Raw genomic sequence first — 19,563 nt, 5'->3', positions numbered from 1 at the left:
CACTGTAGCAAGGTAACCAATAAAAGAAGACAGGGAGCACAGATTTTATAAGAACAAAAATAATAAGGGCAAGGTTTAAGCATTATTGTCTGAAAAGAAATTACTTGAGCAAAAGATAATCTTCCTACAGTTATCAAGAAAGATCAAAATGGTTATCTGAAACTCATGCAAAATCAGAAAAAAATATCTGCATATACAAGGTTTCAGTACAGTACAATCTTAAACAGACTTCATTCAAACAACATCCAACCTTAGATTGGATTATGCTAAAATATACTATATGAGAGTTGAAATTAAACTATCAGGAAGGTACCAGTTTGGGGCAATGGCTTTAAAGCTTTCAATGTTTAGCAGATATATTCAGAGTCCTCTAATGATCCCTTAGAGGGGGAAAATTGACTGCCTTTCCAGATATAGTGGCTTTCAAATGCTATTTTGCTTTATTACAAAGAGTGGGATGTGAATTGTCTCTACATTTAATATGCAGAAAAATGCCAGGATTCTGCTTATTATTATGCCACCATCTAAACTGGGATGAGAAGCTAAAAACAGTCACATGTGATTGAGAAGCATTAGAAAAGATCACAGAAAATATTAACAGAAATCTGCCTGGAGTTGGAACGTGATCATCTCTAGTTAAACTTTAATATTTAGCAAATGTGGACTTACAACTACGTAACAATTTAAATGGAAAAAGAAACTTGCACAATCCTAACCATTTCGTTATAATTAGCTTCCTGTTTAAATGGAGTAAATTTCATTCTTGATTTCTTATATTTTTGAATAAAGATGTTACCAAATTTCTTGACTGTGGAGTGTTTATTGTTAAGCCTTCATATGGTACAAAACTGGAAATATTTCAGTAAGTCAGAATAGAACAGGAAGGGAAATTGGAGGTCTTCTAATCCAACACCCTGCTCAAGCAGGAGACACTATGCAATTTGAGACAAGTAGCTGTCCAATCTCTTCTTAACTTCTGAAGGCAAGCTGTTCCACTGGTTAATTGTTTTCACTGTTAGGAAGCTTCTCCTCAATTCCAGGTTACTTCTCTTCTTTATTAGTTTCCATTGTTTCTTGTCTTGCCTTCAGGTGCAAGTATTCTGGTACTTAGTCCTTCAGATGTTATTGGGATTCTACATTTCATCAGCCCTATGGTCAGGGATAAGGAAGATGATAATTCTAGTTAAGGAGGACCACACTTTCTTCATGAGAACATATGACCCACATGTTAACACAACATTCTACCTAAATATGAGGAAAATAGCTAATTTAGTTGTTTGGATTTAGCCAGATATTAAGTTCTACCTCACCCATTCAAGGAAACTGCAAAAACTGAGAAGTGAATTATTTTCAAATATAAAATGAGTTTTGCATTATGAATCCACAAACACACCAGACTTTGTGTGTATAATTTTGGGAGGGAGCCTGATCTACAAAATGCTAGAATGAGTACTAATATAACAGTGAAGTACAACTGCCCATGTTTCTCTTATCATGGACATTAATATCAACTTTAATCTTCAATGTCATTTGCTTATGTTATCTAAGGCAGCACCCAGCCATCAGAAGAAAGTAATAAAAGTTTGACATAAAAGTACATAAAACTAGGGAGAAAACCTGAGTGGGAATTCTCAATCTATTCAAGGACCAAGCATTTGACATGAAATGCTAATAACTTGAAGGAAACAAGGCAAGACAAGAAACACTGGATGGAAACTAGTCAAGGAGAGAAGCAACCTGGAAATAAGGAAAAACTTTCTAACATTGATAATAATTAACAGCTTGCCTTCAGAAGTTGTGGCTGTTTCATCACTGGAGGTCTTTAAGGACACTGGACTGCAGCCACTTGTCTAAAATGGCATAGGGTTTCCTGCTTGAGTAGGGGTTTGGATTAGAAGACCTCCAAGCTCCCTTCCAGTTCTATTCTGATTGATTGAAACAAGTGAAAATGTGTTTGGAATCTATAACAAAGAATATCCCATTATATATATATTTACACTTATCTATGTTTAGGGGTGATTTCTTCTATTCACTCTTCCAAATTTTGGAAATGTTCGCCATTATACTGAAAATTCAACAAAGAAGCATGGACCAAGAAACATGAGTTTTCTGAACTAATGCACAGTCTGTTTCAGCTTTCCTCCCAAGCCACTGTCAATTATTTCAAATTTCCGAAGTTAATTGATATAGTGCAGTTTTTTAACTTGATGAACAATGTGTAGTTTGATGCATCTGGCCTATGAAGCAAAAGGATTCTTTTCATTTTTCCATTAGCATAATTGTGTTCAGATGTAATGACAACTTTGTATTCATACAATCACTAAAAGGTTTGCCATAAAAATCAATAGGCAACATGTAATGTTTTAAACTTTGAATACTCAAACATGACCAATTAAAAAAATTAAAAGGTTCATGAAATTTAGCCCTAATTGATTTCAGATTAATGCTTCTAATTGATGAAAAGAAGATACTAAGAAAGGTGCAGTGGCAGGTAGAACTAACTGCTGGAAAAGCTAATGAGAAAATGTGCCGAAGGAAACCCTAACAGAACAGTAAACAAAGGAGAAAAAAAGATAGAGCTTTTTCTCAAGAGCTGTTATGAAGAAAAGCAAAGTAGGGTGTTCTATATATTCCTTCTTGAGCTCTTGTGATTTTCCAAATCACAGGAAGTAATTGTTCCATTCTATTTTGATCTGAACCACTTAAATATTATATCCACTACCAGTTCTTAAGATTTTATTTATTTTATATTACACTTCTTAATCACCCATTTCCCTCAGAGCATTACCATTATAAGAAAAAATTTAGATGACTATAACAAGTAGAAAGAGAAGCAACAAAGATGATCAGGGACTGGAAATCAAGTGCAACAGGAGAGATTGAGGAAACCAGTCAATCTCAGTCTTGAGAAAAGATGGATCAGAAGGGAATAAATACCAAGGCACAGAAAAATGGTCTCAATTTTCAGCAAGCCATATTCCTGCTGAATGTTAGAATAATTTTCAAATTATTCAACAGTCAAAACCGTTTTGTGAAATAGTAGAATTTCCATTCACTTGAAATCTAATATCTGAGCAGACATTTGTCAGGAATTGGACTCAATGGTCTAAATAAACTATATAAATAATATAATGTACAATTCTATGACAAACAGTCTGGTGTAAAAGGAGTCTGCAGACATGAACCACAGTATGTACCTGGAAAAATGTGTGTGTGTGTGTGTGTGTGTGTGTGTGTGTGTGTGTGTACGTACACATGTGCAATATCAGAGAAGTACATTTTCCCCATCTCAAGCTACCTGTTACTTACCACAACAAAATCCATTTATTTTGGAACAGAAATTTCAGTGACATCAGAATTAGAATTCTGTGAGGGAAAGATTTTTATAAACTATCCCAGGCAAATATAAAGTTGCAGGCCCCTGCATTTTTAAGACAGATTTTGTATTAAGAGCAGCACACGTAAACATATAAACCGTTGTCCAACATGTAAATAGTATAACTCAAATCCAGAATTCTCTCAGGGAAGCAGAACAGTAACTGAAGACACAATGGGTACCAGAGACCAATTCCAAAAGCCATCAAGAAAAAAAAACCTGTCTGCATAAGAATGGGTATCCCCTTATGTCAATGCAATTATTGTAGACACATGTATAGATATCCATTTTCTCTTGCTCAGAGATGGAAGAAATTGTGCACTGGATATCTGCAGCATGTACTATTCTCTAAGGCTGTGCAGCAGTTTGGATTCAAAATGGGAATAATGATTCCAGGTAGGAGGAACTCCCATAGAACCCATTGAAAACTACTTAAAACCTCTGCATGCTAAGTGTTAGCTACTGCACAATCCAAGAAAAAAAGACAAACTGCAAACAAATATTATGTGAATAGCTTTGGATGCTCTTTAGCATTGCTGCTTGTTCAGTGTAATTTGTGGAAAACTTAATGGCAGGATTCTGGTTAGTATGAATGTGCTTTTCAATCTCCTTCTCCAGACAATATGGCTAAAAACCCTTCTATTTATGTATGGTTTAAGGCTGAAATGAACCCACTTGTGACTGAGGTCATACCATAACTAATTATTGGTAGCCAACGGCTCCAGAGAACAAAGTGTTATCACCATGTTATGTGGGGTGGGGGTGGGAGTGGGGAGATCAGGATTCCCAAGACATTTCAAACAGGGTCTCCATGATTTCTTCTTAAGCCTTTCAAATATCTTCCTTGTTTTGTTTCTTGACAAAAAAAATAATGGGAAACCACAGCTCCATTTTTCAATAGTTTGTTGCTGAATTTCAATAAACAGAATGAGTTCAGGGATCTGGGATAAACAAAAAAAGAGGCCTCATGGCAGCACATAGTCTGATTTCTCTATCTTTCAGAAGCAAACGTGTTGTGCAAATGCTAGTTTAAAGTCACATTAATCACAGAAAAAGCCCAGTATCATTTACTTAACATCAGTGGATTTCTGAAATTAGTGGTCCCATAGCAAGCTGACTTTAGAAGATGAATGAATTTTGCAACAGGACTACTTGAAGGGAGGTGGCAACATGTTTATACAGACTAATCACTTATAATGAATCCATGTGCAGGCAGTGTCTTGAAACTACAAATAAAGCAAAAATCTAAACAAAGAATCCATATCAGCAATACACCTGAACTGGTATTCCAAGAGCAAATTTATAGTTCTACTACAAAATATGAAGGCCTCAGGTCTCTAGTTCTCTCAAAAAGAAATGACATTAAGGTAAGCACAATTAAAATAGGAATGTAGAGAACACTAGCAGCATTCTGCAGTGTTTTTAATTCAAAAGGGCTCCTCAAGGTATAGCAAAGCCACCACTGTACCAAAGTTCAACGCCAGAGATAAATTAACAGTTTCTTGGGCATGCTATCCCCCAAAGAACTCAAGTGATTGCCATTGATTAGCTAACCATGCTATGCTACCCACATGGTGATGACAGCAGTTTGAGTGTAAGGTGTGATTGTGTGAAATCCAGTGGCAAGTCTGCTTAAATTATCATTCAAGATGCTGTGAAAGAGTGAACGTGTAAGTGACTAATATGAGATGGGGATGATAAAGGGGGATGCATTTCATATTCCAGCTCTTTTGTTTTTCCTTTTTGTATCTACGATTACAGCAACCAATTGCACTGCAGAAGGTCTACCAGACAGGCTAGTGCATGCACTTCCTACAGTGCCAATCTTTTTTTTTTAAATATAAAAAGACTTTCCCTCAAAATTATCCTCTTTCTTGGAAAGATCTAGTTGACTTCCAATGGCACCTCTAAGCCTTTCTGATAGGACCTCAGAAAGATAAAATACAGAGTAGTGCAGAAAAAGAACCTCATCTCTTGTCCAGTAATTCTAATCAACTGGACAAGCATCAAAGAGAATAAAGCACCTTATCAAACCAAAGGTATCTTCATGGAATCTCCTTCCTCCCAGAAATGAACAAGAGCACAAGCTCTATTTTTGCAATTTTTTCACCAAGGCAAATTCTCAATATTTTTCCTGCCTTAGCTGCAATCATCTGACCCCTGTGAAACTTTGCTTCCCTCTTATCTGCCCCATGTACTGAGATGAACCTGTAAACATGTGAGCTCAGTGATCTGAGGTACTTCACATAAAATTTACTCAAGTATCAGTCTCTTCTTTCAAAACATTAACATAGGGAAAAATGATTAGAAGTCACTCTGACTCTTCTCTCAATTTTGTGAACTTTTTTCCCCCTCCTAAGCAGATGGTTTGACAAAAGCTACCTCTGAACAACATCACTGATTTCTTGAACACAAGACAATAAGTTATTAAGTACAAGATTTGCTCCAGGCAGATTAGCAGCCATCGAGGACACCTGCAGTTCCTGCAGGCTAAGTTCCAGTTTGCTTACGGCTTCCCGGAAAGCAAATTTGTTGCGCGTTTGGGGGATGCAATCCACATAACCTGAACAGTAATCTAATAGTTGGTGCCCAGTATCCACCAGCTGGCTATTTGTGGTAGGTTCTGCAATGGCACTGGAGAGGAGGTCTGCACATTCCAGAAGCGCCTCTTTGCTGATCTTGTCTGCTGAGATTCTCTCAGCTGTCTGTTTGGTCTTTCTCAGAGCAACTTTAGCTCCCGCTGTGCCATTTGCCATTTTAGCAGGTGACGAAGACAATGGTAAAGGCACTTGAGGCGGAGGCATTATTGGCCTTCCAGCTTTTCCACCAGTAGGTGCCACTGTTACCTTTTTGCTGCCCTCACTGTCTTGCCCATGCTGTACCAATGCTCCATTATCCAACTCTTCTACTGTATCTGAGGTACCTGGAGGCTGATGAAGGAGCCTCAGGACTGCTTGCGGTGGCGGAGGTGGTGGAGGAGGTGGAGCACACTTTGGTTTTATCCGTCTGGGTCTATCCCTGTCACTAGAAGCAGTGCCCTGATGCTCAGATAAGAGCTTGAACCGATTCCCCTGAGAGTCTGTGCCAATGAGCTGCACCTCAGCTGGTGTATGCTTTAGAGTAGGTGAGATGAGAACGGGCACTTTGTGATTATGAGTGGTTGGAAGTATTGCTGCAGCCTTGGCTGGAGAAGGCCAGCCTGGTTTTTCTTCCCCTTCTACTGAACCTTGTCGTATCCCACTGTTTTTTTCTTTGCTTTTCAGGCTTGCTGCTGCTGTTGGCCCTTGACCATCCTTCTCTGAAATAGATGTGTCCACAGAAGGAGTCCTGAAAGGAACAGCTGTAGCACCCCTTGGCAGCAGTTTAGTTTTTGGTCGGCTTCTGGTCAGCGTATGAATCTCGTCACACCTTTTAGGGAGAAGATCATTGGACTTGTCTGTGTTCTCCTCGGGCTCGGAGGAAGTGGATACTGTCCTTTCCAGTTGAACTTTGGACCTGTGGCAATTTCGGGGAAGAGTCATTGCCATTCTCTCCTGCTCAGGAAGACCTGCAGACATGGAAGATGTGGAGTTTGATCGGGGAAAAGGTTTTGAAGCTTCATCACCTCCAGTGGGCCTCCCAGCTCGTAAGCCAAATGTCTTTTTAATCAGGCGAGGTGTAAAGAAGCCTGTGAGGCCTGACCAACCACTACCAATGCTTGTGCCCCCACTGCCGCCGCCGCCACCACCACCACCACCACCACCACCACCACCACCATCTTCCCCATAGAAGTTCCGTTGTGCAAAGCTCCCAATATAACACTTGGATAAGCAAAGATTTCCATCTTGCTGGGAGGGAGTAAATGAGAATCCATCAATATGCTGCAATGGACCAACTCCGGAAAAATTACCCGTTAATTCATACTTCTTATGAGCCTGATTTTCCATTTCACGGAAGGAACTGCTACGTTTGGGAGGTGTAGGAGCATTTTTCTTTTTCATAAATGAGCTAAAGAAACCACCTTTTCTGTCTCTGGTAAAGGTAGTTTCTCTAGTATCTTCTAACAGGCCACTAGGTGACTTGTCTCTCTGTTTACGAGGTAGTGCTGGGGATCCGCTGGTTTGCTGTGTGCTTCTGATAAAACCTAGACAAAAGAACAGAAATGTCTGCTGTTCATGGTGATGCAGTAACTTTGTGCCTCCTTCACACTGAAAGGAGAAGAAACAGCCTTGCTGTTCACCAGAGAAATACTGATATTTAACTTTTTAAAAAAATAAAGAATGGGATTTGGTCTGCAGAATTATCCTTTTTGCCCAACAAAAGCTGAAGAATTGGTAAGTGGCACTGAAGCCTTAGAAATCTTGAGTCTGTGCTCTTTGCTTTGACGGAAAGCATATTTAAAAGGCTTCTTTTTTCTGTCATCAATCAGGATATGTGGTCTTGGATACACCACTGATATCTGGCACAGCCTTTCCTTCCTTTTAATTTCCTAGTCTTCTCTCCTTATCTTGACTCCAGTGATGTGTGTGTGTGTGTGTGTGTGTGTGTGTTGTATTTGTGCTGATAAATAAATAAAGGGAGACTAGTATAGATCTATTTCAAGCTATTTAGCTCTCATCAGCTAGCCATACCCTTACTGGGATTTTAATTTGAAGCATATTTGGGCATACCAGGGATTGTAACACAAATACATATATGTATGTATGTATGTACGTACGTATGTATTTGTGTTACAATCACAATGTATCAGATATATCAGATATCAGATATTCCCTAGCATATTATACAAATGAGTAAATTTCTCTATATTATGTTGCTTAAATTTCTTCTGTTTTATTATGCTTATTACTGCATTCTTAGCAAGAAAAGCAGTTAATCTACAATTGACTGGATTTAGGAGGGGAAATATTGGGGGGGAGGGAATACGACTATGACATTACTTTTAATACAGAAGTCAGATTAATTTGGGAGTTTGCACATTCAAATTGATCTAATATATAATCTAAATAGCTGACCAGATATTCTGCTTCCTCCACCATAAATATAGAGGGATGTATCCACTTTTTATGTCTATTCACCAGCAGAACAAATGTAACCTCCCATTTTAATTACTTATGGCTATTTAAACCTATTCTAGAAGATTGGTGCACCCTTCACATTAGATTTCAAGAATTTTTTGGGAGAAGATGAGAAATCATGTGCAGCAATGTTAGTTGTGATCCAATTTTTCAGAATCTTTCCCTTTCTTTGAAACATTATTTCCCAGAACCTGAGTCCCTGAGCCTGGACCACTCAAATAACATACCTGGAGCAGAACTGGATGCAGAATGCTCAATGATCTCCTGTGCTCCTTCAATATTCTCTTTGTTTTCTGTTTGTTTTTTTAAGGTTCTAGTCTTGGAAGGAAGTATAGGTAATCGAGGCAAATATGGAACTATTGAGGAAGAAGATGCGGTCCTTCCAAGTTCTTCGGCCACTTCTGTAATAAGCATGCATGAAATAATTTGTATTCATTAATTACAGGTTGCTTCAGTCAACCAAATCTAAGCAAGAGGAGAAACAACTGAAGTCAATGCAACAATAAAATACAACGTGTACAACAAAACCAATATGGTACATGGCTGCAATCAAGAGTTTATTATTAACTCTGGAAATGATTAAATGTTCCTTACGATAGAAATGCCTTTTGAAACAGTGAAGTTTTTGGAATGTTATGTTTCCTCGGGGGCAACTTATTCCAGAGGTGTGACGCTCTTATAAAGAATACTTATTTTGAGGACAATTGTCTCTGTACCTTACATAGTTTGGATCTTTTGTACACATTTTCCATGCCCTCAGATTTTATGGGCAGATCTATATAGGATGAGTGGTCTTGAAGATATGCAAGGTACATAGGGCTTTATATATAATAACTGGCACACTGAAATGCATTTGGAAACATATTATTAGCCTGTGCACTTCCTACAGCAATGATATTATATACCAGTATTTGGATTGCCCAACTGAAATTTACAGATGTTGTTCAACAACAGTCCTGAATGAAATTATAATAATCCATAAGGAAGATGGAAAGAATAAGAGCAACTATCTTCAGTGTCCTATCTAGGTAAGGTTACATTCAGTTCAATAACCAAAGGTGAACAAATGCTTTTGTTCCAACAGGAGCTATGAGGACCATCAAAGTGCAGGTCTGCTCCTAATGGGAAGCAATTACACTGAGAGTCAAAAATGATACAATCAATGTATTATAGCAGAATTGGTGGGTTTCTAAATGAATACCCACTCTTTCTTGCCAAGGCTGAATCTGAATGTTATACCACATCCAGGCCCTGACACCCAACAGATGATGGATTAGGGCTTTTACTGCAACCCTCAGATAAGGATGCACAACTAGATTTCATACTGTATAAATGGCACAATTAGCCCTGAAGGAGCATGTGATGGGTTGCACAAGAACCCATTCTATAACAATAAACTGGATTGTCCCACTCAAGAAGGAACACAACTACCATAATATAGTTACTTCAACTATCAATATTTGATTGAGGCAGAATATAAATGTAATAAATAAATAAAGCAGGTGGTCCAGTAAGTAACACATAGTACCAAATACTGCCAAAAGGTTTAGACAAGCATAGTCAAGTGATCTGAAGATGAAAAATATGGTTTCAATTCTATGTCCAGGTCTAAATCCTGATTGCAACGAGTTTAGGCAACAGCTTTTCTAAACCTCTTTGTAACTGGTACCCTACTGAAACAGAGAACAGCAAAGGAAAGGGAAAGAAAGAGCTGGTGCTAATAAGAGATGATACAGTGAAGTTTCTATATTCAGTTGCATAATGAGATAGTTTAAAGGATGTCAAAATGCCAAAGTAACCATATATTAGGCCATATAATATAGTACTAACAGCTACGGTAGGTAGCAACATACTATTTGAAAGTCTAACAATTCTGAAGTGTGGTTTCTAAAGAATCAAACAACAGAATTATAGAATGCCTTGAATTTTATTTGAAAGAAATTTTTAGAATGTGTAGAAATAGGAACACAGCAGTGTGACTCATTGGAGCAGCTATTTCTCTTTCTAGAACTTCATAAGGGAATGGGCACAGAGCAGGGCACCTGGTTAAGTTACACTGGTACATAAAAGTTAATTTTATTTAAAATAAAACTAGGTTGAATATGAGGCAATTCAAAAGCCATTCTATCCATCTCTATAATTCTACTGATCCACAATGTACGGAAAAATGACTTTTTCTAAGAATATACTGTAGTCACAACAAATTCCTTCCAGCTAGTTTCAACTTGTCAAAGAAATGAAAAGTAAATGCATTAAGAGACGAAAGGATAATTCAAACCTGGTTTCAGTATGGTCAGTTACAGATGGAAAAAAGACCAGAAATCTGGTATTATTCAAAATGAGGATAACTTGACAAAACAAATTAGGGACCAGGGTCAAATGCATATAAAAAGGTTGTATAAAGTATTGATAGAAATAGACTCAGAAACAGAATTAGTTAAAGATTGTATGATAAAATGAGCACAAAATTTTGAAGAACCAATAATGATGGAAACATGGGAAGAGATTTGGGTAAGAAATGTAAAATTTACACAAGCTCAGAACTTGAGAGAGAATTTTTACAAGATGCTGTACAGATGGCATTTAGATCCAAAAAGGCTAGCCTGTATGTATCTGAATCTACAATCTAAATGTTGGCGATGTGATTGTGTTAGTGCCACGTATTACCATATTTGGTGGACTTGTAAAAAAGTTAAAGCATTTTGGATAAAAATATGGTGGGTTATTCAAAATATTTTGAAAAAGAGGATAAAGTTCACACCCCAGTTGTTTTTGTTAGGCATAGTTTCAGATTGTACTGTTATAGACACTAATTTGATTTTGAACCTAACGATGGCAACAAGATTGCTGGTGGCGCAATATTGGAAGAAGGAAGAGTTGCCCACTATCCAAGAATGAACGTTAAAAGTAGTAAATTTAGTAGAGATGGCCAAAATTTTAGCGTATCTGAAGGACCACTCAGATGAGAAGTACAAGCTGGACTGGAGAAGATGGATTGACTATATTCAAAACAAATACCGGATACTAAATACTAAAAAATTTCAGTTAGCTTATGAATGAAGGCATAAGGAATGCTACAGTTTATCAAAAGTTTAATAAAGGGGGAGTTAAAGCACAAGAATAGTAACATGTTAAAATTAGTTAGCTTATGTTAGTGTATGGTTGTTAAATGTTTATACCCTGTATTTTGCTCTGGGAGGTCGGGGGGAGCGAGGGTGGGAACAGGGAAGGGTAAGGGGGGTGATAATTGTAAAACTTATTTAAAAAATTTAATAAAAAAAGTAATCTATCTTAAATTAAGTAAGATCATGATTGTAGCAAATCATACTACATCAACATATCTGATTTATGGATCAATTCATTGGTGAATTATGACTTAACTGTATAGATGAGTTTGAGATACAGTAAAATGGAAATATATAGCCTCTCTCAAGAGTTATGAACTACAACCTTGTGTGACTTAGTAAGAATGACCAGAGTGCTTCAGCTTGTAATTCAGCAACATTTGGCCATAGTTTCCTCACTCTGGACTAGGGGAAAAGAACTTGGTAAGACTAATTTAAGCCATTATTCTCAAATTAATAAGTGGACCAGACCACAGCTGGTTGTTTGCAAGGAAAATTGATTCAATAATTTTGTATCATTGTTGATTTGAAAAAAAAAACATAGACACACACTGTATGGTTTGGGAAGAAATACACCCAAGAAGTGCATACATATTAGAATAAATGAATACATGCTTTGGCTTGAATATCCCCCCTCCCCAATGAACAGATGAGGAAAAATAATAAATACAAGATTTAAAATCTCTTCCTTCCCACATTAAAGCAAAGAAAGAATGAGGATTAATCACATCCTTAGGTTTGTGTGCAAGTCTTCTAGTTGCTCAACTTTGTAATTCTAACATTTAGTATAGGTTTGAATGGAAATTTATCTAGATTGTTTTATAGCAGAAATCCAGTAGCCAATGTAATCAAATTATTTTGATTACATTGGCTAAGCAAAAAAGCCCAGTTTATTTCAAAAATATAATAGAAACTTCAGAATAAGTTAGCAAATAGGTCCTTACCTTCAGAGATGCTAGAATCATGAAACATGGTTTCAAAAGCTTGGTGAGTTTCCGCAAATGAAGGTCTATCTAGGGGATTCCATTTCCAACCTACAATATAATAAAAAGCAGCAGGGAATTATTATTTCCATTAGAATTTGCAATCTAATTCCCACTATTCTGGAGCAAGAGTGTCTACTTCTACTGTAACTCTGACAACATTTTTCTTATGATTGTTTATTGCATTCTATTTTCAAATATCTTAAAATTACTGCCAACATTTCTGAATGTAAAAAATACCTTGATATAGCTGTATAGTCTGTATTCCCTTTGCAGTACTGATCAGCCAGATATTTTTGGAAGACCCAGATAAAGGGCCTGAAAGTAAAAATCTTCTTTACCTTGAATGTCTGGTATTTATGATGCTGAAGGTTCCATTTATTTATGATGAATAGTATCTGCCCATTCTCCACATATTTGGCTAAACTCAATTAAAGTCATGTAAGTTGCTGGTCAGAACAACACTAAACTGCTACATGACAAATAAATATGCCTTCATATGAACCTTCACACATTTCTTCTAATAGCAGCAAATGGGTAATTGAAATTAGAACTCTAAAGCACCATTTATAATTTAATTAAAAACAACTTTTTGGTCTTTTTTTCTGACCAAAATAATCCTGATGCTTTAACTTTACCTTTTTTTACATTTGTAGAGTACGATATTTAACTTCCCGGCTGGTTTGTAGCTGTTTTTAGTGCTCTCATTTTAACTAGTTAGTTTTTAAGGTAGAACAAAATGATATCCTACATCCTTGGGGTTATCATTCTCTTCTACCTTAAAAGTCGTACTTATTCCACTTGAATAAGTGGAATAACTTGAATAAATATTTCTGAAAATTTCAACTGACACATAAGGTCATTGCCTGAAATACAGGTAGTCCTCAACTTAGGACCACAATTGAGCCCAAAAATGAGTTTTGCCGCATTTTATGACCTTTCTTGCCACAGTTGTTAAGTGAATCGCCATACTTGTTAAGTTAATACCATAGTTGTTAAGTGAGTTTGGCTTTCCCATTAACTTTGCTTGTCAGAAGATCGCAAAAAGTGATTGCATGACCTTGGGACACTACATCCATCCATAAATAACTGAATTTTGAATTTTGATCACATGACCTTGGGAATGCTTCAAAGGTTGTAACTGTGAAAAACAGTCATAAGTCACTTCCTTCAATGCTGTTGTAACTTTGAACGGTCAGTAAATGAACTGTCAGTAAACGAACAAGGGATTTCATCCAATTTTCAGCAATTCTATTTTTATTGCAGACACCCATACCAGAGGCTATACTGTTCAGGAGATCTTCTCATCTCTGTTAAACACATTGTAATTTTAAGAGGACATAGCCCACTACAATAAGGAAGCAAGGGTAGCAAAGTTCCCTTGACAGGCTATTGAATGAGTCCGTATCTGTGTTTTAAAAGAATCTTAAATGGTTTCCTCTCTGTAACCATGAGGTTATGAACTGTGATTTTCTATCAAGTCTGTTCCAGACATATTAGGAAGCATGAAACATTTATTCAACCTCCTCAGCAGCAATCAATGTTAAAGACCATTCAGTTTTACAGAAGCTGTCACTACTAACAGTTTTTCTGTTCACAAGAAACTGCCTGTATGTCAACAAACCTATTATCATATGTAATAATAAATGCTAAATGTACTTGGAAAGTTAAGTTACCAAGGCTTGCAGTTGTATTTTTTCAATTTGCATTTGCTTGCAAAATAAAAATCAGAGTATTATACTCACATGCTCTCATGAGTTCATAGACCTTTGGTGGGCAACCTTCAGGTTGTTCCATCCTGTAACCTTTCTCCAACAGATCATAAACTTGAGAAAGGTCAATGCCGGGATAGGGGGACATTCCATAAGTGGCAATCTCCCACAGCAATACTCCAAAAGCTGCAAATTGAGCAAGAATGTTTAAAGCTGCATTGTTTAAACAACACTGATTCCTCTTATCAAGGTATATTGAACTTCTTAACTAAAGAAATATTATCCTGAGAATATAAAAATAGCCCAATGTAACCTTATAATCCTGATTTACTTACATAAAAGAACTCTGTACTAAAGGACTTTTTCTCTCTTACCCCAAACATCTGATTTGATTGAGAATGTGTTGTAGGCCAGACTTTCTGGTGCTGTCCATTTGATAGGAAACTTTGCTCCAGCATGAGCTGTATATGTGTCTCCTGTCATCAGTCTGCTTAATCCAAAGTCAGCTACTTTCACCACGTGATTTTCTCCCACCAAACAATTCCGAGCTGCTAGATCCCTATATAAGCAAAATAAATAAATAAAGAAATTACCATATTTTTCAGAGTATGACACAGCTTTTTTCCTCAAAAGAGAGGCTGAAAATCTGGATGCATCTTATACATCGAATACAACTTTTTTTGCCTCCCGAAGCCCCACCCCTTCACCAAAATGGCCGTGCATACCCTTATGGAGGCTTTCAGAGAGCTCCTAGGGGCTGAGGAGGGCAGAAAACGGGCTGTTTTCTGCCCCCCCAGCCCCCAGAAGCACTCTTTAACCCTCCATAAGGCTATGCATGCAATTATTTTGACGAAAAACGGCCCGTTTTTTGCTCGTTTCTCCCCCCATCCCCCAGAAGCACTCTGCAAGCCCCCCCCCCAGGCTATTCATGCCTTTTAAAAAAAACGGGCCCGTTTTTGTGGAAAACGAGTCGTTTTTGGGAGGTTTGCAGAGTGCAATAACTTTTTTTCCCTTTTGGAAAGCTCTTTAACTGATTGATGAGAATTACATTGATCAAGTGCTGTGCCAGCAGAAACAAAATCTTAGGTGCTGCAGAATGTCAGCGATTTCCTTCTCCAGCACATGGATAAATACACCTGGAAACATCTACCTACCTATTCTCTCTCTCTCCCTACCTACCTACTGTATTTCTCTCTCTTTCTCTCCCTCTCTCTCCCTCTATTTACCTACCTACTTTAAAAAAAATTGCCTCTTCAAAACCTTGGTGCATCTTATGCTCCGGTGCGTCTTATACTCCGAAAAATACGGTAGCACCCCTATTTTATTCATTTATTTGTATCCCATCTTTATTATTTTTAGAAATAACTCAAGGCGACGAATATATCCAACATATCTTTCTCTTTCTATATTCCCCACAAATATCCTGGAAGTGTATAACTGGTCCCAACTAGGATGTTAGAGGAGGCATACAAACATTTTAAGACTGGATTCATGGAGATAAACTGGAAATTGTTAAATAATGACTTCTGAGAATTCATAATTTTGGAACTGTGAGAATCTACAATAAATACTATATTTTTTTAAAAAATACAACATTCATTTAGGAATTCTAGGGAAGTAATAGTAATAGCAGATATAGTAGCGGAGGGCATAGCCGACGGTTGCAGCAGAAAAGTTCAGTTCCCCAAACTCTTCTCTAGATCTAGGAGAGAAGATCAACCACAAGTGGTCCTTACAGAGACCATAAAACAGCAGTCTTTGGTGGGTTTCAGAGACCTGGAAGCCAAAAGAAATTCAGCTTTGCCCAAGCCGTAGTCCAGAGCCTTCAAACAGACATTGAGTTCACACATTTCCTCCTAATCATTTCAGGAAATGCCTTGTTAACTGCTTTTGGGAAACTAAGAAATTTTAGAATCACACATTTCATCTTATGGTGTGATTTTTCTTCAATCTTTAGCAAAAGAAATTTTATGTAAGCTTAATAATTTGAAGAAATATTTTTATTTTGAAATAAACAGCAAAAGAATGAGTAGAATGTTGATTTTTAGAAAGTTGCAAACTCACAGATTGAGAAACTATGGTAATTATAAAGATCCTTATGAATTGTTTAAAATCCTACTAAAAATATATGAAAATAAATATAAGAATGTAATAGATAAGCATTGGGCTAGAAACCGGGATATCATGAGTTCTAATCTTGCTTTAGGTATGAAATCAGTTAGGTAACCTTGGACTAGTCCCTCTCTCTCAGTCTTAGGAGGGAAGCAATGGGAAGCTACTTTTGAAAGCTTGCCAAGAAAACTACAAGTCAATATTGATTCAAAGGCACAAAAACAAATAAACTAATCCTAATTGGCTATGAAGGCAGAAAATTTGAATTTCCAAGCAAAGTTGGAGCTTGTTTGATAATGCACTTAGGCATGTCAGCAGGTTCCATACACAATTTCAACCAGAATGGAGAACCACACTATCTAAAACCAGGACAGAACAATTTGGACGATTTTACCTCAGAGCAGTTTTATCTTCTAGACTGTACTAGTAATGCTTGATATTAGTGGGAACACACAATGGAGATCTAGAGATTTCAGGGATGGCAGAATAAGCTAATGCTTTTGCTCTAAAATGGGAAATACTACATCTATTGTTCTTGCTCATGAACAAGATGCTTCATTTCGCCAGCATCTTTAGAAAAATGTTGCGTACAGGATCTATTCTCTCCTGCTGCAAATACTGCCATTCAATGAACACATTCAATGAACCCTTTATAAACTATAGTGATGGAAAGGAGATGCTGGCATCTCCAGCCAGTTTTTAATTCATGTAGCTTTTTATTGAAGCACTCTAAATGACTCTTGGCAATTCCTGCAGTTCTTGTCAAGATGTTTTCTATGCACACAAGTAATTCAGTGTTTACTGGCAATATGGTTCTGTAAGGGAAGAAGCACAAACTCACAAGATTAACTCAAATAAGTATTTATTGACAGACATTCCTAGCAAAATAATATTCATTAGGTCAGAAAGAGTTAAAAATGAGTAAAGGCCAACAACAAGGAGAGAAGAAATCCCCACAAAAAGTATGAATAAAAATAAGCCAATGAAACTGAACTCTAAATGAATTAGCACACACAGGAGGATTTCCTTTTTATGCAACACACAATTTAGTATTTGAATTTGCTATCAAGAGATGGGGTTGGCTACCAGCTTGACTCGCTTCAAAAAAGAATTGGACCAATTCATGGAAATCATGGGATCAATGATTATTAGGCTTGACAGTAGTGTGACTGCCTTTGAAGGACATCTGTTGGGAAACTAGTAGGCTTCATTGTGCAGTCAACTGATCACTGTGAGAACAGATTGCTAGACTAGGTGAGCCAGGAATCTGATCCAGCAAGGCACTATTTATTACTTATTCCTTGGATACATACCATCTTCATAAGTGTTGAATGTGTTCCCTTCAGGATCTTGCCTCTATTTATGTCCTCTCTGACCATTCTTTAAAAAGCCTATCCTTATGTCCCATCTTTCATGATCCTTAAATATAGCGTTGGTTGAGCTTTTGATTCACTTAACTATAAAGCTGTTCCTGTAAATGTTGTCCTGTTTGCCTTGAACTTAAACTGGGTGCTGTTGTGGTAGGAAAACTTGTCTGCATCTGATGGGAATGAAAAGCTAGCCTATGGATACCTACAGGTCATCTGGTATAATGATTGCCAGATCACCATTTGATCATTCTATATAGGTTTAACTCTGTCCAATCTCTGTTTTTCTTGGAAACAATTAATACAAATCAAGAAGGCTCTTAAGAACAGTTCTTAAAATGGTTTTTGCTTTATACCACTAATGTTTATTAAATGCTTGATGCATTGGGGAGGACAGAAATCTGACTCAGTTTCTCAGAAGTTATAATGTTATTCTTGGCACATGCCTGCTAGTTGAGTTGGCTTCCTAGATACAACAGAATTTCTGGACGTAGTCTTCCAAACAAATCTTTTTTGTGTCACATTGAAGGTAATTTGATCTTGTTGAGACTGGAAGAGTATGTTTCAGTTTTTGCCCACCACCAGTAGGATTGTTAATGCTTTTTCTCTGAATGAAAAGCAAGTTTCTGTTGCAAACGTTGGACCATTTCTCTATCTCATGTTATTTTAAAGAATTATGGGCAAGATCTTTTCTTGCTCAAAAACAGGGAATACAGAGATTTGCCAAATAGGTTTTCTTCCTGGAAGATTTTGGAAGCAAGAATAGCTTTGGACAGATGGTCCACCTCCCAGATTTAAGCAATAATCCCAATGAATTGTCCTGCCCTACATTTGGCCTGTTGCAACCTGGAGGTCATATATAGAAGATGAGCCATGAACTCAGACACATTTGCCAGCTTATTCAGGCCCTTTCTCAAGTGCTTTATATCTGCAGGGAAATCTTGTAGCAAACATCAGCCCCACAAATTAAATATATAAATATATATATTTAACAAATCTGCCTAATATGTAACACATCCCAGGTTCAAATCCCAGTAAGGGTATGGCTAGCTGATGAGAGCTAAATAGCTTGAAATGGATCCATACTAGTCTCCCTTTATTTATTTATCAGCACAAATACACCCCCCCTATATATATATATATATATATATGTGTGTGTGTGTGTGTGTGTGTGTGTGTGTGTGTGTGTATATGTATATGTATGTATGTATGTATGTATGTATGTATGTATGTATGTATGTATGTATGTGTATATATATATATATATATATGTGTGTCTGTGTGTGTGTTTGTGTTACAACCCCTGGTATGCCTAAATATGGGAGGGAGCTTACTTATCAGCACAAATACAACATATATATATATATATCCGTGTAAGGTTGAGATTGTCTTTGCAACGTTTCGGCAGGATCATACCTGCCATCTTCAAGCTGTGGGCTTAAAATGGGAACGGAGCTGCCGTCTTTCTGTAAGTCTTGGTGAGAGGGGATGGGGCGGTGGCTTTGTTTCAGTAAGTGGAATGATTGGTTGTGTGGTTGTATCATGATTGGTAGATTGGTGCTGATTGGTGCAGGTTGTGTGTGCATTGTTGTTTTGTATTTTAACGGCTTGGGTGGTGGGTGGTGTTCGTTTGTTGGCTAGGGCTGGTTTCCAGATGTTTGGTAGGCGGGAGGTATCATCACGTTTGTTCATGCTGTGGGGGTGTTTCTCTATTTCGATGGCTTCCATGATTATTCTCTTGTGGAGGTGTTCTGTTTTGGAGATTAACCTGGCTCCTTCAAAGTTGATTTCGTGTCCTGTAGCTTTAAGGTGCTGGAAAAGGGAAGAAGTT

General features: G+C 37.3%; 1 protein-coding gene across 4 annotated transcripts in view; it reads right to left on the bottom strand.

Moving 5' to 3' along the window:
- Positions 1 to 74: 74 nt before the first annotated feature.
- ABL2 (ABL proto-oncogene 2, non-receptor tyrosine kinase) overlaps positions 75 to 19,563 on the bottom strand; it is a 70,002-nt gene continuing 50,513 nt past the window's right edge. Inside the window, exons 7-12 of one of the 4 annotated variants that reach the window (XM_081947676.1) lie at positions 14,628 to 14,812; positions 14,287 to 14,439; positions 12,503 to 12,592; positions 8,661 to 8,834; positions 7,266 to 7,499; positions 75 to 1,149 (exon numbers count right to left, since the gene is read on the bottom strand). In XM_081947676.1, coding sequence (XP_081803802.1) covers positions 1,058 to 1,149; positions 7,266 to 7,499; positions 8,661 to 8,834; positions 12,503 to 12,592; positions 14,287 to 14,439; positions 14,628 to 14,812 — 928 coding nt within the window. In that variant the 3' untranslated portion in view covers positions 75 to 1,057. Of the gene's footprint in view, positions 1,150 to 4,084; positions 7,500 to 8,660; positions 8,835 to 12,502; positions 12,593 to 14,286; positions 14,440 to 14,627; positions 14,813 to 19,563 lie in introns of those variants that run through there. The other 3 variants (XM_081947675.1, XM_081947677.1, XM_081947674.1) reach the window with 3 other exon arrangements.

This window comes from Natrix helvetica (genome assembly GCF_964273705.1).
Source record: "Natrix helvetica genome assembly, chromosome: 3".
Taxonomy (NCBI): domain Eukaryota; kingdom Metazoa; phylum Chordata; class Lepidosauria; order Squamata; family Natricidae; genus Natrix; species Natrix helvetica.
Note: the sequence above shows the minus strand (reverse complement) of the source record. Positions and strands in the feature narration are given on the sequence as shown.